The 23,727-nt window shown below is 41.6% G+C and overlaps 1 protein-coding gene and 1 pseudogene across 1 annotated transcript in view; both read left to right on the plus strand.

Annotated features, from left to right (window-relative positions):
- LOC149753570 (glutamine--tRNA ligase-like) overlaps positions 1–2,290 on the plus strand; it is a 61,220-nt gene extending 58,930 nt beyond the window's left edge. Inside the window, exons 6-10 of the mRNA XM_089931009.1 lie at positions 1,310–1,382; positions 1,432–1,553; positions 1,654–1,743; positions 1,838–1,967; positions 2,108–2,290. Coding sequence (XP_089787135.1) covers positions 1,310–1,382; positions 1,432–1,553; positions 1,654–1,743; positions 1,838–1,967; positions 2,108–2,205 — 513 coding nt within the window. The 3' untranslated portion in view covers positions 2,206–2,290. The remainder of the gene's footprint in view (positions 1–1,309; positions 1,383–1,431; positions 1,554–1,653; positions 1,744–1,837; positions 1,968–2,107) is intronic.
- A 17,311-nt stretch (positions 2,291–19,601) lies between these two features.
- Positions 19,602–23,521, plus strand: LOC103721337 (receptor kinase-like protein Xa21; annotated as a pseudogene).
- The last annotated feature ends 206 nt before the right edge of the window (positions 23,522–23,727 follow it).

Below are 23,727 nucleotides of genomic sequence, written 5' to 3' on the forward strand. Positions count from 1 at the left end.
CTGGTTCAGATCTGACCCAATTGCTGGTTCAGGTCTAAGTCAATTGCATACTGGTTCCGTAAATTCTGGATTTAAAAATATTGGGCTCGGACCAGGGCCCAGCCCAGCCTTGGGCCTTTAAAGCCTTGTTCATATGAAGCCCACCGCCGGAATCAGGCCCAATTCGGCCCACATCCATTTTTTATTTTATTTTCTTTTTCTTTTCTTTTCTTTTCTTTTCTTTTCTTCTTTTTCTTTTCTTTTTCTTCTCTTCTCCCTTCCCGAAGCTTCTTCTCCTCCTTTCTTCCTCCCGTCCCAATCTCCTCTCCCTCCTCTTCTCCTCTCTTCCCATGGGGCAGGGGGGGCAAACTCGGAAGTGCTCGGGAGGAAGCCGAGTCCGAGGTCGGCGGTGCCGGCGGCCGGCCAACATCACCCGCTGCTCGGCCTGTAGCAGCCGACCCCCCCCATCCTCTTCATCTTCCCCCTTCTTCTTCTGTTCTCCCCCCTTCTGAGAAACAGGGTCTCCGAAACCAGTCACCCGAGAGAGGGGAGAGCCCCTCGGCCATGCCGCAACCCTCGCCGAGACCAATGGCGGCTGCGGCCGAGCCAACGGTTCTCCGAGTCTGTCGCAGCAGAGGGGGAGGAGAACACCTCCAACGGCGACCATCTTCTCAGCTACCAAATCTAGATGTGCTCGGTTGGGGTTTGGCTAATAAGGAAAGAAGATGATCGGGAGGAGAATAGTCTTCGGCCATCAACGATCGGGGTCAACGTTGGCTCAGAGGCCGAACACTGCAGGTTGTACCTCCCCCTTCCCTCCTCCTCATCTTCTTCCTTCTCTTCTTTACTATTATTTCTTTATTTCTCTTTTGTTTTGATCACTCATCCGAATAGATCGAAATATGAAATGAGAGGGATAGAGTGATCAGAAGACTCACCTAGCTCCGGAAAGGAGCTGTGGGGCTTTTCCGGCGAGCTGCTGCGTCTGCTCCGGCGACGCAGTGCGGGGACGAGCTCCCTCCTCCTCCGGCGCCACTGCTCTCGATCCGGCTTCTCACACAGAAGGAGAAGGGAATGAGAGGGGGTGAGAGAAGAGTCCTTGGTTCTTATAGACCTCGGCGGGGAGAGAGAGGTGGTGGTGATCGTGGTTGTCAGGCGGTTATAACCGCCTCAACAGTTGCCGATCTCCACCGCCATTCCTTCCAAGTCTCCAGATGGGCCGGGGTTTACAGTAAGAGTAAGATAAATATTTTCATCATTCATTTTTGTTGCTTAAACTGACAAAGTCTACTACATGATATTAATCAACGTCTTAAGGGTCTTGCTATAGGTTCCTTTCACAAATGTTGTATGCATCGAACGCTCCGATTTTCGCCTCAAGGATTCACAAGATTATTATGGGCCTTACATAAATCTCCTATCTAACTACTGTATACAAAGTGGTCCTCATTTTCTTTCCAAATTGCCGATATGCCTTCCCCATAAAATGCACGGAAGATATATATGGGAATAATTCAAATACTATAGTTGAGATCCGAGCTGAGTATGATCCTTCAAAGAAAACAGAACCGAAGGTTTCTAGTTTGGTTTTTGATGGTTATCAGAAAAGCACATAACAGATAGCAACTCCAAAGATGATAGATAATCAATTAATCTTCTTGATAACTAATGCAGGGTGTTCTTCATTGGGTTGCTCAACCTTCTGCTGGGGTTGATCCGCTCAAGGTCGAAGAAAGATTATTTGAGAATTTATTTACTTCAGTGGTGGGTATTGCTGTTATCAGTTGCCTGTTTTCTTTTGGTCTTCTTCGCCAAATGATTGTGCGATAAGTTCTTCTTAAAAACTGTTGCACATCAGAATCCTGCCGATCTGGAGGACTGGCTATCTGATTTGAATCCCTGTTCTAAGGATGTGATACCAGAAGCATATGCAGTACCTTCACTTTCTAGTGCTGTACTTGGTGAGAAGTTTCAATTCGAAAGGCTTGGTAACATCTCCAGTTTGCTTTAGACACGAATTGAACTATTTGAATGCAAAACTTGCAATTCTGCATGAATAGGATTACCTAATTATTTGCATTCTTTTGGACTCTGCTTTGTGTTGCAATTCTTTCTTTTCTGTTTTCAGGCTACTTTGCCGTGGATCCTGATACGGCTCCAGGAAATCTGATTTTCAATAGAACTGTTACACTTCGCGATTCCTATTCCAAAGGTGGAAACAGATAGGTTCATGCGCCACTTGAGCATTTCTTTTGTAACTACATTTGTAACATGAAATGAAGGCAGCTCTGCTGAAAGTAATAGTCGTCAAAAAAATAGATGAACGTTTAGGAATTTTGTCCTTTTTTTTTTTTTCCTCCTTTCCAACATGATGCCAATATTTGTATTTTTGCCACCTGTACTCATTTCGGTGAAATGATTAACTATCCGCTGGCGGCCCATTGGAGATAGGCATGTAAGCTAGATCTTTAGCCATTACAAGCTCCCCACCCTCCTGCTGTGTGTGTGTGTGTTGGTTGGAAGTTTCATGATCTACATTGCTGCAGAGTAAATATATCTGGAAATTTCAGCAACAGCAATATCCTGTGCCTGAACTCGGCAGTTCAAGGTCCCTGGTTGCCGTGCCCCGCCCCAAATTGGCAACTGGCCAGTTCCCCTGTTGTACGAATTATTGTGAATGGGTTGCCAGGGAATTGGAAGTTGGATGTATTCCATATATCTAATATAGATTTATGTATTAAGATCTACTCAGATATTACCTGTGCGCTATCTAAGTTTCATACCGAGAATCTTTTATTATTTAAGAGGAGGAGGTTGTGATCGCTTAGTCTGGTATACCTTGTCTGCGTCTAATGCTGCCGCTTGTGAAGGTGCAGAACATGAATTTCTTATCCATGTTTTTAGTGAAAAAAAAATCGTATGGTCGAGGAGCAAAACTAGATAGGCGGGAAAGCATTGTTCAGCTGTGATATGTTACAACTCGAGCTTTTTAGATATGAATGTTAGGTTTGTAGCCATTGCATTGCATTGGGCGGCTTTTGCCCGCCATGTGGCAAGTTAATAAATTGATAAACTCGGTTGCAGATTTATGAGAAAGATTTCATACCATACATTAAATTTTGGACTAAATGTTGCATGATTGAAAACTGAAAAATAAGCTATTTCTGGATTTAAAAGAAAATTAAACATTATAGATCAATAACAAGGTGTAGATCTTTATTTTGGCCAGATGATATATATATATATATATATATATATATATATATATATATATATATGAATGAGAACACACTCGAGAAAGGCGGATCTCGCATGTTCTCCGGGATTAAAGTCTAGGATACCCTCTCCGACGGTTGTACTAAAGATACGGAAGATAGATCTTGCATGTCCTCCGGGATTAAATTCTAAGGTGCCCCTCTCCTGACATACGGAGATCCTGAACGTCCGGTGAATACAGCACGTCTGGAAGACAAAGCTCCATAAGTCAGTTGGCGAACAGCTGGGGGAGGATTTGGGGTATACGCATGGCTTTTCGAACCTCCGTTCGAAGGGCATGGACGACCTTCGATGCGATTCGTTGCACAGGGAAGATGCACGTCAGGTCCTTCCTTCTCTGCATCAATTATAGTGATCGGTACGTCAGTTTTTAAAAGTCCATACATGCCGCGTAAAATTCAGAAATAAATATTTATCCTTTGAGGAGGTCCAAAATGCAAATCCTCGGTATTGTTTAAAAATAAAGATTATAAATGGCTCTGATAGCTTGAAAAAACATTGTGGTTCTTTTTATTGGAATCACAACTTGGTACACCATCAAAGTCGATGTGGCTTTGTTATGTATTGATAATTAAAATTTAATTCACCTAAATAAACAAATAACGGCCCCTATCATCATTGCAATGGTCGCGAGGGAGAGCTGCTGTAACACGGACTACGGATTATGAAGCCTTGTGAGTTTTATGAGTCAAATAATAACAAATATCTTCAAAGTTCCCTCGATACATCCATCATAACATGGATAAAGCAACGGCTTCCATATACAGAAGGAGTTTTGTCCGACTGAGCCAGTCCCGAGTTGGTTCCAGGGCTAATCGAGATACCTAAAGCCCAACCCAAGTCTGGCTGCTCAAATATGAACCCAATCCGGCAAGTTGTGTTGGTCTAGGGCTCTACCGGCCACCAAATTACATGGCCCTCATCCCTGCCGCGACCACCTGGCGTTCGCTGTTTTGTACAAACTAGAGTCATGCTACGATAACTCAGAAAAATTGCTACGAATCACCTTGCTTCATTAAATGGTACAGTATAGTTCACAACACCAATTCAAAGGGAGGAGCGAGAACATGTACACCACCCCGGCTGAGTGATATTTTCGAGTTACTAAAGCATTTTTGGCGTGAAAAATCCTGTGAAATAGAGATTAAATCATTAGTTGGGGATACTCACTACGTAGCGGCGAAGGTGGGCTTGCTAGGACGCCGGTACCACGGACAAGGGAGACGAGAGAAGTGCTTGAAAGTAGCAGGAGCATGGAGAGAATGTGAAGAGCCTTCCAAGCCATCCTATTCCCGATCACGAAACTTGCCCCGTCCAACATCCGCGAACACTTCCTACTTGTAAGCAAGCAGATTGTGGACGACTGTCTCCAAGAAACTTCAAGGAAAGCGCTGCCTGCCGGAAAATAGAATTCGGAGGCAGGAGGCAATATCTATAAGAAAGCAGCCCTAGAGAGAGACGACAGCGATGGAAGATATCTTCGTTGAATCAGTCATGAAAGATGACTTACATCAGCATCTTTCGAATGGTATTCTTTCCGCTGGAACAAGTGTGGAAGATACTTCTCTTCATCCACAGTCATGACAAGAGGTACGAATTTTCCACATCGCGTGGGCGTTGGCGTCTTCCCAATCTGCTTCCAAGCTTGCTCCAATTCGAGCAAAAATGTCGGTCCGAACTGGCTCCACGGAGAAAAAGGTGGAAGCTGGAAGCAGACAGAAGAGGAGTCAAGAAGGGAGAAAATGGCATTTTCGTTATCCTTGTTCTACGGCACTCCACATCCCTCTACCGTCCACCGTACGTCTTTTCATCTCCATTTGAACGATCAATTCTTCTGCATTAACAAGGCCTTTGATGAGGTCCAAGTGAAGCCACGCGAATTAAAACTAGGATTTATCTATCGAACATAAAATAGAGTACTACTACGATGTTCATGAGCAGTACTTCGGTAACTCGGAAAAATCACTGCAAATATCGCTCAGCTGTTTTGCATCGTCCACTATGCTTCATCACACGGCACAATTCACAATAAAAACCTGCAGGGTGGCCTCTTAAGTTTACATTACTGAGTTACCGAAGCATTTTTATATTCTAACCAAGTCGTTCTTCTCTGCTTAACACACAAAGAATCAGACCGTGGAGGGGCAATTAGAATCTATCTACTCAATCAAGTCTTCTGCTCCAAAACAAAACTTTTAGGTCCACACAAATTACATCTCTTCTTCTACTGCATCTCTTGTTCTGCTGATGCCCTCCTCCAGTCCTCTTCGGGAAACACGACCCCCAAGTCTTCTAGTTAGGATTAAAGCGCTCTCTACAGGAGCAGCCTCTACCATTTTCATTCTCGTTTCCATGACTTCATTCTTCTCTCCATCTTTTGCATGACATGACTAGTATTTATCTTTTTTTTTCGGCAGAATGCATGACATGATCGATGCATTAAGTTCCTCATTAAAAAAAAGCAGCTCTGCCGTAAAGTTAAACCATGCTTCCTTAGTTTAACCAAAAGTATCTCCCTACTCTTATCAAAATGGATTTTCCACGAGTAGGTCTACTCAACCGAGTCTTCTGCTCTAGAACAAAACTTTTATATCCGCACAAATTAGAGGTCTCTTCTACTACGTCTCCCATTTTGTCCATGCCCTCCTCTTTCGGTCAACACTACTCCCAAGTCTTCTAGTTTGGATGGTAGCACTCTTTGCTCCACAAGAGATATCTCTACCATATTCAATATCACTCTATCAGATCCATTCTTCTCACTATCTTTTGTATGACATTACTGATATTTTTCTTTTTCTTTTTTCAGAAGAATGCATGACATGACCGATGCATAAAAATGAGCACCTCTACCATAAAGTCAATCCACGCTGCCTTAGTTTAACCAACAATATCTTTCTACTCTTATTAAATGGATCTTCCACAAGTAGGCCTACTCGACCAAGTCTTCTGCTTGGAAACAAAACTTTTATATCCACACAAATTAAAGGTCTCTTCTTCTACTGGGTCTCCCATTCTGTCGATGCCCTCTTCTTCCAATCAACACTACTCCCAAATCTTCTAGTTTGGATGGTAGCACTCTTTGCTCAACAAGAGCTATCTCTACCATGTTCAATATCACTTCTTCGGATCCATTCTTCTAATCGTCTTTTGCATGACATTATTGACATTTTTTTTTGGAAGATTACATGACATGATCGATGCATAAAAAAGAGCACCTCTGCCATAAAGTCAATCCACACTGCCTTAGTTTAACCAAAAATATCTTCCTACTCTTATCAAAATGGAACTTCCATAGGTTGGTCTACTTAGCCAAGTCTTCTGCTCCAAAACAAAACTTTTATGTCCATACAAATTGGAAGTCTCTTCTTCTACTAGGTCTCCCATTGCATCAATGCTATCCTATTCTGGTCAACACAATTCCCAAGTCTTCTAGTTTGCAATATAATACTCAGCTATCTTTGCCATTTTCATCCTCACTTCCATGACTCCATTTTTTTCTTTTATTTTTCATTTTAGAAAAAATGCATGACATTATCGATGCATTAAGTTCCTTATTAAAAAAAAGCACCTCTGCCATAAAGTTAAACCATGCTACGGTAGTTTAACCAAAAATACGTCACTACTCTTATCAAATAGATCTTCCACAATTAGGTCTGCTCGGCCAAGTCTTTTGCTTACAAACAAAACTTTTATGTTCACACAAATTAGAGGTCTCTTCTCCTACTAAGTCTCCCATCCTGTCCATGCCCTCCTCTTTCAGTCAGCACCACTCTCAAGTCTTCTAGTTTGGACGGGAGCACTCACTTTTCCATAAGAGCAGCTTCTATCATATTCATTATCATGTCTGCAGATCCATTCTTCCTGCCATTTTTTGCATGACATGACCAATATATTTCTTTTTCTTTATTATTTTGGAAAGAATACATGACATGATCGATGCATTAAGTTCCTTATTAAAAAAAAAGCAGCTCTTCCATAAAGTTAATCCATGCTATATTGGTTTAACCAAAAATACGTATCCATAAAGTTATCAAATGGATCTTCCACAAGCAGGTCTACTCGGCCAAGTCTTCTGCTCGAAAACAAAACTTTTATGTTCATACAAAATAGAGGTCTCTTCTTCTACTAGGTCTCACATTACATCGATGTCGTCCGATTCTAGTCAACACAATTCCCAAGTCTTCAATTTTGGACTATAATACACCCAACTCCTTAGGAGCTGTCTTTGCCATTTTCATCCTCACTTTCATGACTCCATTTTTCTCTCCATCTTTTGCACGGCATGACCGACGTTTTCTTTTATTTTTTATTTTGGAAAGAATGCATGACATGATCGATGCATTAAGTTCCTTATTTGTGAAGACCCGAATTGGGCCCGTCCTAGGGCCCAACGAACTGAAGTCGGCCCTCCTTGCCGACTTCAGTGGGTTCATCGTGGTCATCCCCACGACGACCACGCCAGCCGAACGGCCAGCGAAAGCCCCGCCCCCTATTCTCTCTCTCCCTCTTCTCGTTAAAAAGAGGGTTGGGAAACCCTCAGAGGGACCCTATCCCTTCCCATCCCTCTAAAAATCTAACCCTTCATTCCCTCTTTTTCCCCCTTCGTGAGAGGATTGCCGGAGCACCGCTGCCGCCGGAGCCGCCATCGCCGCCGGGAACCCACTCGTCGGCGACCGGAGGTGAGGAAGATAACCTCTTACTATTGTTTTTATGAATTTAAGGGGAAAGGAATGGGAGTAGGTCTTCGTTTTCATTTCCCTATTTCGGAGATGAAATCCTTGTGGGATTCAGCCGGCCGGGGTCAATCCGGCCGAAACGAGTTCGGCCGGAGATGGGTGAACGGGGCCGGGCTTCCAGCCCCGGTCTCCCTCTCTTTCCTCCTTTTCTTCCTCTCCTTCTCCTCTCCTTCTTCTCTTCATCTCCTTCCGCCGCCTGTGACAGCAAAGTGGCCGGCGGCGGCTGGCCGAGCGCCGCCGCCGAGGGCCACGGTCGACCGCCGAGGGCCGACCGGAGCCACCAGCCACCCCCCTTCTTCCTTTCTTCTTCTTCTTCTCCTTCTTCTTCCTCTTCTCCTTCTTCTTCCTCTTCTTCTTCTTCCGGTTGGGTGTTTTTCCTTGCATCGATTTCCGTGCTTGATTTGTGAACCAGATCTTGGACCGGGTTCAAACTGTGAACCGGTTTCATCTATGCCGTGAATAGGGTTTGATCCGAGTTTGAGTGAATAGGTTTTGGTTAGGGTCTGAACCTGAGTCAGGAATTTGGGTTAGCCTGATGTGAGTATAATCTGGTTCGCCAAGATTTGATCTAATCTGGTTTGATCAGATCTGGTCTGGGTTGGACTGGGAATTTGTTTTTGGGCTGAGTTGAACCTAATTGGATCTGTGGGCTGGTTTGGTGTGGGCCGGTTTGATCTGGACCTGTAATCTGGTTTGGTTCAATTGGGCCTAATCTGTTTTGGGCCACAATTGGCTGTGGGTTTAAAAGGTTCTGATTTTGGGGTTTTAGTTTACTTGTTCTTAGGGTCTAAGTCTGATATTAGGGGCCCATTTTAGGGATCTATGAACTTAAGGGTTTAAGGGATTAGAAATAGTTTAAATTATGTTTCTTAGTTAATTAAATAATTAATGTTTGTGTTTTAATCAGGGGTTCGTGATATCTGTGGCAGGGATTCTTAAGCGAGCCCAGGTAGGTAACCTTGCTTAAAGTATGATTTACATGTACTATGCATATGTGTGATTATTTCCAGCATATTGATATGTTTTATATTCTTGGCAGTATTATCATTTAGAAGCATGTTTTTGACTGTAAATCGATCATCTGAAAATCTATTATGCATATATATTGGTTTTGAAAACTTATGTTTATATTAAGTTTGATTGTTGGAATTTGTGGATGTGATTTTGGAGACCGCGTGACTATTGTCTAGGATTCCCGCCAATGGGGTGGAAACGTTGGCCCTGTCGACTTGTATGAGGAGCTAGTTCCGGCACTATGGGGTGTTTTGGCTCTGCGGAGCATGCTCTGAGGAGCAGAGATTGGGGCACCCTGGGGTGCAGCACTGCGGTGCAGGGCTCCATTTGGAGCAGAGTGTTGACACTTCGGTGTGACCATGCCACTGGGTGATGTGGCCGTAGTCATGCGGTAGATATGTGGATTATGTTATGCGTGATATGATAGACTAAGATGGTATATATATATATATATTACTTGAGTATCGGATTGGTTTGCGGATCATCATATTTATTTGTGCACATGACCTGTAGTTATATTGCATATGCTTTAATACATGTTATCGTGACTTTATGCATGTTGTGACCTACTGAGCTGTTGTAGCTCATACCTGTTTTTGACATAATTGCAGGAGATGATTGATGGGGGATTCGGGAGGAGAGGACTTATGACATTGGACATAGATAGATTTAGATTCATTTTGTCATAAGTAATTGATCTTGTACATAAATGTTACCAACTTTATTTGAGACATTTGAAATTGAATTATTGATTTGATTATCATAAATGATAGATTTTTAGTATTGATATTGTGATCTGATGTTGTGACTTGAGTGTCTGATTATTCAGCCTTGCACGCCCGTGCGGTCCGCCGTGCGGGTGTGCGGCGTCTGGCGCGTCCCGGGCCTAAGTTCGGGTTCGGGGCGTGACAGATTTATTGGTATCAGAGCTTAAGGTTAAGGTATCCTAGGGTTTAGGTTCAGGTAAGTGTGAGTGGGGAATTATGATAGAAAAACTATCAAAGCCTTGGTTTATAGTCACTTGAGATTGTAACATGAATGATATTATAACCTACGGCTTAAGACCACTAGGGACTGTAGCCTTAATGGCATTAGAGTTTGACGTTTAAGATCATTAGGGATTGTGACATAAATATATCATAGCTTAAGGTTATGATCAATTGGGACATGACAATTAAATTTGGTGCTTAAGGTGTAAGATCACTGGGCATTGTGATAAAATGTATGCATCGGGTTTGGTTTTCGATGAGTGTGGAAGAAAAGTATAAATTATCTTTGATCATGATAAGAGAAGTTTGACCTAAGATAAGTGTAGAAAAATTAACAATTGCATACCGGTTATACCATGTTCAGATATTATTTAAATGATTTGAAAGTTCAAATTTGATGTGGGTTTTGATGTGATCATACTTTTGGTTTTGCTGCTAATTATTAGAGTGGGATTTGTACGTTGATTTAGTATTGGAGTAAGCTAAGGAGATTTCATAATATTGAAAGGAACGTTCTTCGAAGTTGAAAATGTATATGGATTATATTTGGTGTTGGCATGTTGGATATTGCAAATAGGTCTATTTCCTATGGATGTATTTGATTATTTTGAGGCCATAGAGTATGCATATTGATGGGAGAATTCTAATTATTTGAATTCTCATGTTTGGATTGGGCTCCTGAATTTTCTTATAATTGTTGGAGATTATTGGATGTGTTAATCTAAAACTCGAGCCTAGATTTAAGATTTGAGCAGGGATCTTTTGTCGTTGTTGATGAAGCCACTAATAAATGTCATATTGAGTAGAGACTTCGGTCATGAGATGCTTACATGAATTATCATATATAGCATTACTGATGGATGTTAAGAATCTTGGTGAAGGAAGATCTGGAGATCGATCAAGTTAAATTCTAGTGTATTGGCTCAATGACTCCTAAACCATTGAATTTGAAGTAAATCTTTTGGAAAGAAGATCAACGTGGATTGTTTAATCGAATTGCTGAGAAAATCCATGGTTAACTTATTTTAAATTAAACCTAGATATTTTGGATTCTAAGAAGGTTGTGGAGATCACATAGTGACCTTAAACTTGACTAAAGGATCGGGGGTTAGTTATGGTATGTACACTCTATATAAATTGAGGACAAAAAGATCTAAAGGTTTTGCTCTAGTTCTACTTGGAAATTTGAAATTTGGAGTTTCTTAGTCTCAATGCAAAGTGATACTTTAGTCAGAAATCATTTTGTGACTTTAAAGAATTAAATGAATTAAATCAGAGAGTGCAGCGGAAGTGTGGTGGTTTGACTTATTTTGAAACTGGTTAAGATCATTAGTATTTGATCTAAAAGGCATTATGATGAAATACTTGAGTTAGATTCAGGAGAATGTTGTTGATTCTATGGATGATCTAAAGGTAGCTATGTAATTCTCACCAGTGGATTCTTCTATTGTTGACAACTTTTGGAAGAATCTTGGGCATGTTAAATTTAGCATTTACGGATGATGATTCTTTGGTTGGTCTTAGACTTGCAATGTTTTAACATGGATCTCTTATTTGTTGGAATGATGTGGGAGAAAGAAAAGAAAAAAAAAATGATTATAGAATATTAAGAGGATTTGATACTAAAGATTTCTCCTATTTCTATTAAGCCAATTATGATCTCTGGGTAGAATTAAGAGAAATTAATTTCTTTGGGATATAATTATGACAGTTTAATCCAAGGTTGGGAATTTGGAATTCTTTTGAAGGAGATCAAAAGAACTTAATACGTGTGGTAAATAGAAAGGACCAAGTTTTGAGGAGGCGCACGATTCCTTATGTAAAAGTGCAGTGGAGCAATCACAGTGAGAGAGAAGCTACCTGGGAGCTGGAAGAGGAGATGAGAGAGAAGTTTCCTGCCTTGTTCTTGGATTGAGGTATGTTTTAATTTCGAGGACGAAATTTCTTTTTAGTTGGTTAGAGTGTGAAGACCCGAATTGGGCCCGTCCTAGGGCCCAACGAACTGAAGTCGGCCCTCCTTGCCGACTTCAGTGGGTTCATTGTGGTCATCCCCACGACGACCACGCCAGCCGAACGGCCAGCGAAAGCCCCGCCCCCTATTCTCTCTCTCCCTCTTCTCGTTAAAAAGAGGGTTGGGAAACCCTCAGAGGGACCCTATCCCTTCCCATCCCTCTAAAAATCTAACCCTTCATTCCCTCTTTTTCCCCCTTCGTGAGAGGATTGCCGGAGCACCGCTGCCGCCGGAGCCGCCATCGCCGCCGGGAACCCACTCGTCGGCGACCGGAGGTGAGGAAGATAACCTCTTACTATTGTTTTTATGAATTTAAGGGGAAAGGAATGGGAGTAGGTCTTCGTTTTCATTTCCCTATTTCGGAGATGAAATCCTTGTGGGATTCAGCCGGCCGGGGTCAATCCGGCCGAAACGAGTTCGGCCGGAGATGGGTGAACGGGGCCGGGCTTCCAGCCCCGGTCTCCCTCTCTTTCCTCCTTTTCTTCCTCTCCTTCTCCTCTCCTTCTTCTCTTCATCTCCTTCCGCCGCCTGTGACAGCAAAGTGGCCGGCGGCGGCTGGCCGAGCGCCGCCGCCGAGGGCCACGGTCGACCGCCGAGGGCCGACCGGAGCCACCAGCCACCCCCCTTCTTCCTTTCTTCTTCTTCTTCTCCTTCTTCTTCCTCTTCTCCTTCTTCTTCCTCTTCTTCTTCTTCCGGTTGGGTGTTTTTCCTTGCATCGATTTCCGTGCTTGATTTGTGAACCAGATCTTGGACCGGGTTCAAACTGTGAACCGGTTTCATCTATGCCGTGAATAGGGTTTGATCCGAGTTTGAGTGAATAGGTTTTGGTTAGGGTCTGAACCTGAGTCAGGAATTTGGGTTAGTCTGATGTGAGTATAATCTGGTTCGCCAAGATTTGATCTAATCTGGTTTGATCAGATCTGGTCTGGGTTGGACTGGGGATTTGTTTTTGGGCTGAGTTGAACCTAATTGGATCTGTGGGCTGGTTTGGTGTGGGCCGGTTTGATCTGGACCTGTAATCTGGTTTGGTTCAATTGGGCCTAATCTGTTTTGGGCCACAATTGGCTGTGGGTTTAAAAGGTTCTGATTTTGGGGTTTTAGTTTACTTGTTCTTAGGGTCTAAGTCTGATATTAGGGGCCCATTTTAGGGATCTATGAACTTAAGGGTTTAAGGGATTAGAAATAGTTTAAATTATGTTTCTTAGTTAATTAAATAATTAATGTTTGTGTTTTAATCAGGGGTTCGTGATATCTGTGGCAGGGATTCTTAAGCGAGCCCAGGTAGGTAACCTTGCTTAAAGTATGATTTACATGTACTATGCATATGTGTGATTATTTCCAGCATATTGATATGTTTTATATTCTTGGCAGTATTATCATTTAGAAGCATGTTTTTGACTGTAAATCGATCATCTGAAAATCTATTATGCATATATATTGGTTTTGAAAACTTATGTTTATATTAAGTTTGATTGTTGGAATTTGTGGATGTGATTTTGGAGACCGCGTGACTATTGTCTAGGATTCCCGCCAATGGGGTGGAAACGTTGGCCCTGTCGACTTGTATGAGGAGCTAGTTCCGGCACTATGGGGTGTTTTGGCTCTGCGGAGCATGCTCTGAGGAGCAGAGATTGGGGCACCCTGGGGTGCAGCACTGCGGTGCAGGGCTCCATTTGGAGCAGAGTGTTGACACTTCGGTGTGACCATGCCACTGGGTGATGTGGCCGTAGTCATGCGGTAGATATGTGGATTATGTTATGCGTGATATGATAGACTAAGATGGTATATATATATATATATTACTTGAGTATCGGATTGGTTTGCGGATCATCATATTTATTTGTGCACATGACCTGTAGTTATATTGCATATGCTTTAATACATGTTATCGTGACTTTATGCATGTTGTTACCTACTGAGCTGTTGTAGCTCATACCTGTTTTTGACATAATTGCAGGAGATGATTGATGGGGGATTCGGGAGGAGAGGACTTATGACATTGGACATAGATAGATTTAGATTCATTTTGTCATAAGTAATTGATCTTGTACATAAATGTTACCAACTTTATTTGAGACATTTGAAATTGAATTATTGATTTGATTATCATAAATGATAGATTTTTAGTATTGATATTGTGATCTGATGTTGTGACTTGAGTGTCTGATTATTCAGCCTTGCACGCCCGTGCGGTCCGCCGTGCGGGTGTGCGGCGTCTGGCGCGTCCCGGGACTAAGTTCGGGTTCGGGGCATGACATTATTAATAAAAAAGCAGCTCTACCATAAAGTTAATCCATGCTACGTAAGTTTAACCAAAAATACGTCACGACTCTTATCAAATTCCACAAGCAGGTCTACTCGGCCAAGTCTTCTGGTTGGAAACAAAACTTTTATGTGAAGGTCTTTTCTTTTACAAGGTCTCTCATTACATCGATGTCGTCCTATTCCAGTCAACACAATTTCCAAGTCTTCTATTTTGGACTATAATACTCTCAACTCCACAGGAGCTATCTTTGCCATTTTCATCCTCACGTTCATGACTCCATTCTTCTCGCCATCTTTTGCATGACATGACCGACATTTCCTTTTTATTTTTTATTTTGGAAAGAATGCATGACATGATCGATGCATTAAGTTCTTTATTAAAAAAAAAGCATCTCTACGTTAAAGTCAATCCAAGCTACGTTTATTTCAACCAAAAGTATCTCCCCACTCTAATCAAATGGATCTTCCACAAGTAGGTCTACTTGACCAAGTCTTCTGCTTGGAAACAAAACTTTTATGTTCACACAAATTAGAGGTCTTTTTTTCCAGTAGGTCTCCCATTGCTTCGATGCCGTCCTATTCTAGTCAACACAATTCTTAAGTCTTCTAGTTTGGATTGCTCAGCCAATTCTTCTGCTTGGAAATAAAACTTCTGTGTTCACACAAATTAGATGTCTCTTCTCCTACTAAGTCTCTCATTCTGTGGACGCCCACATGAAAGAATGACTTCATCCGCATCTTTACAATGGTTTCTTTCCGCTGGAACAAGTGTGGAAGATGCTGCTTTTCTTCCGCTGGAGCAATAATGTCGGTCCGAACTGGCTCCGTGGGGTAAAAAAAGCGGAAGAAGCGGAAGCTGGAAACAGACACAAGAGGTACGTAGGCGGGAGAAAATTGCATTTTCATTATCCTTTAGCTCATGGGTGGATGACTTGGTGGAGTCCACAAGTGATGGTATGTCCGCCTATTGCCTATCTCCTGAAGTCCTAAAGACTCTCGAGAACAAAGCATTATGTCCCAGGAAAAGCATCTCTGGCCCGCTTTACCGAATAATCGTGTCCCATGCCACAGATAAGAAATATTGAGCTGACCTAGCCAGATCATAGCTAATTAGAAATATCTTGCATCGGAAGAAAGGTTTTTATTTTGGCCAAAGTCTTGGATCGTATCAGGAACAGATCACTATCGGTTCTGCCAGTTGTCTCTTCCTTTCCATCTTCTCTTTAATTCTTTAGTTCCTTTCGATCTTCACTGGTCGCTTGGTCTCATTTATCCTAGATTCTGATAAAAGAATACTGAGAAGTTGCATTCTGACGTGATGAGAAAGTGGGAAACCACTCGCTGAAAGGAGCGGGGAGACCCGCGCGCAACTGGTCTTGGCTCAATTGCTTTCTGAGAACGTGTGGACGCAAATATGTCCAACCAATTTGTAGGGCCTCAGCATCGTATCCTTGATGTCGTCGCATAGTTCACAGAAATTAACCATATAAATCTTCAATATTTTCTAAAAATTATATTTTTATTTTTTAAATTGTTAAATATTTTATTCATCATTTAATGGAAGTCTCATTGATATCCTTTTAAGTATATAAAACAGGTCCAACTCCTCTGTGGCTTAGTCCAGAATAGGACCGTTCGCTAATCCTTCCACTTAGCACAATAAAAAAAGTGTTTGTGGCTGGAATTTGAATTGTTTCAAGTTCTAGGTACAGTTTTGTAGCTCCCAATCTGTCAATTAATTGTTACGAGTTTTATATTTTGTTTTGTTTTGTTTTTGAATGTAATCCCTCATAATGTGTTCCAATGGGGTTCATTTGTAGGTTTATCATTTTTTGGGTCCATGTTTTGCATAAATTGCCATACCTCATGGGAGAGTACTCAACTTGCAGGCTAAAGACCAATTTTGTTGGTTCTTCTGAGCAAGTGATTTATGCTTTGTATTTCTTGGCCAACTTCAGGCTCATTAACTTCTCTTTGATAGCTGATCGAGGTGCTTTTGCAGCCAGAATTTCCTTTCCGTGCATAAGCTTCTAGTTTTATATCTGACGAAGAGAACGAGCAGTTCCTTGGCACCAACGAGTAAAGAATCAGATAACTTTGAAAATGAAGTATGAAAAAAGAGTTCTCTGCGGATACACCGTAGTTGATCGTTAAAGAACTGGTTTAGTCCTGTCTGAGATTTATTCAATTAGGTACTTATTTATGAACAACTTAGAAAATGGACATGCCATTTCCAATTGTGTTATGAATTTGATTTTTCAGTAAACATGTTTCTCATCATTAGATGGTTGCAAACATTTTTTTGTCAACCAAGAAAGGCAGGTGAAAAATCTCTCACTGTCTCCAATATCGAGGACAAGTACAAGAAATTATCTTATGTAGATATCCACAAAGCAACTAATGGCTTCTCTTCGGACAACTTGGTTGGCACCGGAAGTTTTGGTTCCGTGTATAAAGGGAACATAGATCTCAAAAAGAATGCCATCACCATGAAGATATTCAACCTTCATCAAATTGGGGCGCTAAAGAGTTTCAACGCCAAGCCTTAAGAAACATGCGCCACATGAATCTTGTTAAGATTATTACTGTAATAGCCCAGTTTTGCTTGGTGCTTCCTTAAGCTTGCGAGCCGGCCTGAAGAGGCCAGGCCTAAGGCCACCATGCCCTGTGGCATGATCCAATGGAGATATGAGTCTTCTTCTTCCTCTGATTCCAGCGGAAATCGAAGATATTCAGGCAATCCGAGTTCGAATAGAACTCTGGAACTTTGCCTATTTAACTTCTCCATTGAAAGCCATCATCGGTTTCTCCAGAAATCACCGCCGATCTCGACAATTCTTTTTCGAATCTCCTTTTCGATTCATTGTCGGCAAGGGCCGTCGGAACCTCACTGGACCGATATGAGTGTCGCCTGCCTTCCTCTCCTTTTTTTCCTATGTTTATAACCGTCCTTACTTGGGTTTGAGCCAGCTAATTGCCGAGATTTAATCCGAAACAGGGGTGCCTTGTTTCGACGCTTCTTCCTCCTGTGCTCGCCGCCACTAGCCACCAAAAAAAGGCCGAGCCTTGCCGCTCCTAGGGATCCCTGAGATCATGTGGTCGTTGGTTAGGAAAATAACCATGATCGGGTTGAGGTCATCGATTCTTTGATGATCCTCTTCCTTTTACCTTCCTTGCGCCAGCCAACCATTGTCATCGGCGACGCCTTGGCGAAGAGACCACCCTGGGCCGCCACCACAAGAGTCGGCCGCCTAGTGGCCTCCACCTCCTTAATTCAAGAAGAAAAGAGGAGAGACAGAAGACTCTCTCTTCTTCCTTTCTCCTCTATCCTCTCTCTACTTTCTCTCTCTAGAAGATCTAAGGAACCCAGTATCAGGTTCTATCGATTTGATTTACGAATCCGAGTTGATTCCTGAAAAAAGGCCCTAAATTGCTCTAGTGCCCAATCGCCTGCTGGACAAATTACCCGACCTTGTTAAATCTCCATAGAACCCACTGATGATGAGCTATATTGAACGACCTTGGCTCTAATCGAGTCTATGTCCTATGATTTATTGATCGAATCACTCGGGCCTGACCCACTCGAAATTATCGAATGCTATCATCCGGCTAATCGTCCTTATTTCTTATTATTCGATTAAAAACGTCAAACAGAAATTAATTTTACTTTTTAATGTTTTTAATAGGGTTAACTAAATTGTTTAGTAAAGTTTGACAGCCTAAGATGAAACAGGTAAGTAAATATTTCACTCATTATTTTTCAAATGATCATATTTTTCGTGCATAAAATTTGCTTGTGAAAATATTATGCTTTCTTAAATTTATGAATCAGCACATATGTTATAAAAATCATACTTTATTATAAGAAATAGTTTCATAAATGTTTTGATGAATATAGCTTTGTTATGAAATATGAATCCAATCATGTCATTTAGTATTTTTAAACTATTTATATATATATATTAAGAAAAAAGATACAAGTTTTTAAAGGTTCTCTGATTGCTATGACTGTCTCTAGAAATGGGGGCCAATCGACACCTTGGAGCTAACATCCAATGAAAACGATCCTCTGTCAACGGGTTAAAGTTGATAACGAATACGAAATATGATATCTTATCAATTATGAAGATAGCCCTATCATGGGTTATAGTGACCATGGCACGAATATCTGTGAACAATGTTTTCATCTATGATAGAATTAAATAACGTAAAAAATGATTTATGAATTTATTTGCAATATAAACTTAAAAATATGTTTAAGAAAGATAAATATATTAACCAACAATATCTCCCTACTTTTATCAAATGGATCTTCCACAAGTAGATCTACTTGACCAAGTCTTTTGCTTGGAAAGAAAATTTTTATGTTCACACAAATTAAAGGTCTCTTTTTCTACTAGGTCTCCCATTGCTTTGATGTCATCCTATTCTAGTAAACACAATTCCCAAGTCTTCTAGTTTGGACTATAATACTCTTTTCCATTTTCATCCTCACTCCCATGACTCCATTCTTCTCGCCATCTTTTGCACGACATGACCGACATTTTTCTTTTTCTTTTGGAAAGAATGCATGACATGATCGATGCATTAAGTTCTTTTTTAAGAAAAAGCAGCTTCACTGCTCTTAACAAAAGGATCTTCCAAAAGTAGGTCTACTTAGCCAAGTCTTCTGCTTAGAAACAAAACTTTTGTGTTCACACAAATTAGAGGTCTATTCTCCTATTGAGTCAACGTAATTCCCAAGTCTTCTAGTTTGGAAAGAATGCATGACATGATCGATGCAATAAGTTCCTTATTTTAAAAAAATCAGCTCTGCCATAAAGTTGATCCATGCTACGTTAGTTTAACCAAAAGTAACTCCCCACTCTTATCAAATGGACCTTCTACTCAACCAAATTTTCTACTCCAAAACAGAACTTTTATATCCACACAAATTGCAGGTCTCTTCTTCTAGTTTGGACTATAATACTCTTAGCTCCACAGGAAACATTTTTGCCATCTTCATCCTCACTTCCATGACTCCATTCTTCTTGCCATCTTTTGCACGACATGACCGACATTTTTCTTTTTCTTTTGGAAAGAATGGATGACATGATCGATGCATTAAGTTCCTTTTGAAGAAAAAGCAGCTTCACTACTCTTATCAAAAGGATCCTCCACAAGTAGGTCTACTCAGCCAAGTCTTCTGCTTGGAAACAAAACTTTTGTGTTCACACAAATTCAAGGTTTCTTCTCCTACTAACTCCCCCATTCTGTCGACGCCCTCCTCTTCCAATCAACGCTACTCTCAAGTCTTCTAGTTTGGACGGGAGAACTCCCTTTTCCAAAAGAGCAGCCTCTACCATATTCATTATCGCGTCTGCAGATCCATTCTTATAAAAAGGCATCTCCTCCATAGAGTTAATCCACGCTGCCTTAGTTCAACAAACCATACCTCTCTACCCACCCTTATCAAATGGATCTTGCACAAGTAAACAATGTTAGAGTACTCCAGCCAATAGCTCTCATCCTTCTCTTCAGCTTATGCTCCTTGCACTCCTACTCCGCACTAGCTGCTGCTGCTCCTGATCCTATCCTCCCAAACATTGCCACTGACAAGCTAGCTCTCCTTGCCTTCAAGTCATTGCTATCCGACCCTCTTGGAGCCTTGACCTCCTGGAGAAACGAATCCCACAATCACTGTAGGTGGTTGGGCGTCAGTTGTGGTCGGCAACACCCACAAAGGGTCACAGCTTTGGTCCTTGATTCCCTTAACCTCACAGGCATCATATCACCCGACATAGCCAACCTCACCTTTCTTAGGAGAATCCATTTACCGAATAACCAACTCAATGGGCACATCCCACAAGAGCTAGGTCGTCTCTCTCGACTTCAGTACCTTAACCTAAGTATGAACTCGCTTGAAGGCCAAATCCCATCCAATCTTAGCCAGTGTTTGAGCCTCCAAACCCTTAGTTTAGATAACAACAGACTTAGTGGAGAAATCCCCACCGACTTTGGCTCCCTTCAAAATATAGACAACCTCTTTCTAAGCAATAACAATCTCACAGGCTACATTCCTCCTCTGTTGGGACGTAGCCCATCGGTCACCCAGGTTGATCTTTCAAGCAATCGTCTCACAAAAGGCATTCCACCATTAATTCCTGGCCAATAGCTCAACCCTCCGTGTTCTTTACCTATTAGATAACAACCTTGCTGGAGTAATCCCACAATTGCTAGGAAATAGCTCTTCTTTGTATGCTCTTGATCTATCGAACAATAACCTCACTGGCGAAATTCCACGCATGCTAGGTAGTAGCCCAATTGCATATCTCAACTTATCAAACAATAGTCTGACAGGAGGCATTCCTTCCTTGCTAGGAATTAGCTTATCCCTTCAATATCTTGACCTATCAATGAACAGTCTCACAGGAGAGATTCCCCGATCATTAGGTAGCAGCTCATCCCTCGCCTATATTGATCTAGCAAGGAACCATCTGATAGGAGGTTTGCCACCTTTCTTAGCCACCCACTCGAGCCTTTTTTTCCTCGGGCTGTCTCTGAACCAACTTTCAGGAGGCATCCCGTCTTTATTGGGGAACCTCTCATCGCTGCAGTATCTTTATCTTGCCAGCAATAACCTGGTGGGAAGCATTCCAGAAAGCCTATGCAACATCCCCGACCTATAAGAGCTGGATTTGACCATCAACAACTTGTCTGGCCAAATTCCAACTTCTCTTTACAACCGCTCGTCGCTCACCTATTTTGGTGTGGCGAGCAATAGGCTCTCCGGGACACTTCCACCGAATATGGGCCTCACTCTTCCTAACCTCCAAAACTTGGTCATGCAAGGCAACCAATTCCATGGACCGATCCCAATTTCATTATGCAATGCTTCCGGGCTTCAGATGCTTGATCTTTCCAATAATTCATTCAGTGGATTGGTGCCTTCCAATCTAGGATCCCTACAAAACCTGCGCTATTTGTACATTGGCTGGAATCAGCTCGAAGCCCATGACTGGAGCTTCTTCTCTTCCCTGACTAATTGTAGCTTTTTGGAGAGATTAAGCTTGTACCAAAACCAATTTGAGGGCCGACTGCCTAGTTCGGTAGGCAATCTCTCCACACAGCATGAATGGCTATTGATTGGGAAAAATCAAATATCTAGGCCCATTCCTGCAGAGATAGGGAATCTTGTTAGCCTAACTGTGCTTTATCTTGATCAAAACCTTTTCATAGGAGAAATTCCAGAGACCATAGGAAAGCTTCAGAACTTACCTGTGATGTACTTATCAGGAAACAAATTATCAGGACCGATCCCCTCTACTATTGGCAATCTCACTCAATTGAACGAGCTTTATATGCAAGAAAATGAACTGAGTGGCAATATCCCTGCAAGCTTCGGAAATTGCAGAAAGTTGGGCGTATTAAACCTTTCCCACAATGCTTTCCTTGGAAGCATACCAAGGGAACTCGTCAGCATAAACTCTCTTGCACAATATTTGGACCTGTTGCATAATTATCTCATCGGGCCCATGCCAATGGAAGTAGACAACTTGATTAACCTTGATCGTTTAGATGTCTCCGAGAACCGATTGTCCGGTGGCATCCCTTCCACCTTAGGTGCTTGCCAACTCTTGGAACACCTATACATGCAAGCCAACTTTTTTGAAGGCAGCATTCCTCAAGGACTTGGATCCTTAAAAGGCATGGTGGACTTGGATCTTTCTCGAAACAACTTATCCGAGCCAATTCTAGATTTCTTCAGGTCTCTTCGTTCTCTGCATTATCTTAATCTTTCATTCAATGATCTTGAGGGCGAAGTCCCAGAGGGTGGTATTTTCGATAATGCCACCGAAATTTCTGTCCTCGAGAATAGGAGGCTCTGTGGAGGTGATCCCAATTGGCAGCTGCCGCCTTGCTCTATCAAAGCTTCAAAGAGGATGTTCCTCAAGGTTACAATACCAGTTGCAGGTGCCGCTATAGTCCTTATGCTGTGTTTGCTGGCCATTCTTTGTCGACCAAAGAAGACAGAGGGAAAATCTCACTCTATCTCCAATATAGGGGGCAAGTACAAAAAATTATCTTATGCGGACATCCACAGAGCAACTAATAGCTTCTCTTTAGACAACTTGGTCGGCACTGGAAGTTTTGGTTCGGTGTATAAAGGGAAAATAGATCTTGAAGAGAATGTCATCATCGTGAAGGTATTCAACCTTCATCAAATTGGAGCGCTAAAGAGTTTCAGCACTGAATGTGAAGCCTTAAGAGATATGCGCCACAGGAATCTTGTTAAGATCATTACTTCGTGCTCGACTGTTAATTCAAGAGGTAATGACTTTAAAGCTCTAATCTTTGAATACATGCCTAATGGGAGCCTAGAAGAGTGGTTGCATCCAAAAGCTCCCGAACATGACCAGGCAAAGAAGCTGAACCTTACTCAAAGGTTAAACATAGTCATCGATGTGGCTTCTGGTTTGAACTATTTACATCACGGCAATGCAGTGCCCGTTGTTCATTGTGATCTCAAGCCGAGCAACATTCTTCTTGACAATGATATGACTGCCCATGTGGGTGATTTTGGCTTAGCAAGGTTTCTCTCGACTTCCAGCTCCGCAACATCTAAGAATTCAACAAGTTGGATGGGGATAAAAGGATCCATCGGATATGTTGCACCAGGTAAGAGCTCAAAAATATTCTCTCATCGCTCTTTCATATGCATACTTGAATGAAATTGCAGATAACTATATGGATTACTTCATGACATAAGTCTATGTTTTGTTTGAATGAAAAATTATCTTCATTTCTAAACTATATATCAATTACTCTGCAATCGATGTACCAATGAAATGCAGAATACGCGATGGGCAGCAAAATCTCTATGCAGGGAGACGTATATAGCTATGGAATACTCTTGCTAGAGATGCTTACGGGAAAGAAACCTACAGACGACATGTTCAAGGATGGTTTAAATCTTCATAAATTTGTCAGCACAGCTTTTCCAGAAGGAATCATGGAGATTTTGGATCTCCAGATCCTGCAAGAAGAATGCGAAGAAGCTAATAACAACAATAGAAATGAAAATGCTGCTAGGATGAGAACGAGGAGATGCATTACTTCATTACTTGGAATTGGGCTTTCGTGCTCGAAAGAATCGCCCAAAGAACGAATGGACATGCGAGATGTTGCCAATAAACTCAAGGCAGTTAAAGACAGGTTATCGGTGGTCGAAATCTTTGAAGAGGGGGCAAATCTGCCTCATAACGAGTAGAAAGTTCAGTTTTATATATATATATATATATATATATATATATATATATATATATATATATATATATATATATATATATATATATATATATATATATATTTCTACTTTTCTAGTTTGTTTATGTAAGAAGGGAGCTTGATGTAATCTTATGCTTTTTTTTTTCTTTTTTTTCTTAATAAGGGTGGCCTATCAATAGATTATGTACTT

This window comes from Phoenix dactylifera, chromosome 5, assembly GCF_051530095.1.
Source record: "Phoenix dactylifera cultivar Ajwa chromosome 5, Ajwa_hap1_PhDact_Kaust_v1.1, whole genome shotgun sequence".
Lineage (NCBI taxonomy): Eukaryota > Viridiplantae > Streptophyta > Magnoliopsida > Arecales > Arecaceae > Phoenix > Phoenix dactylifera.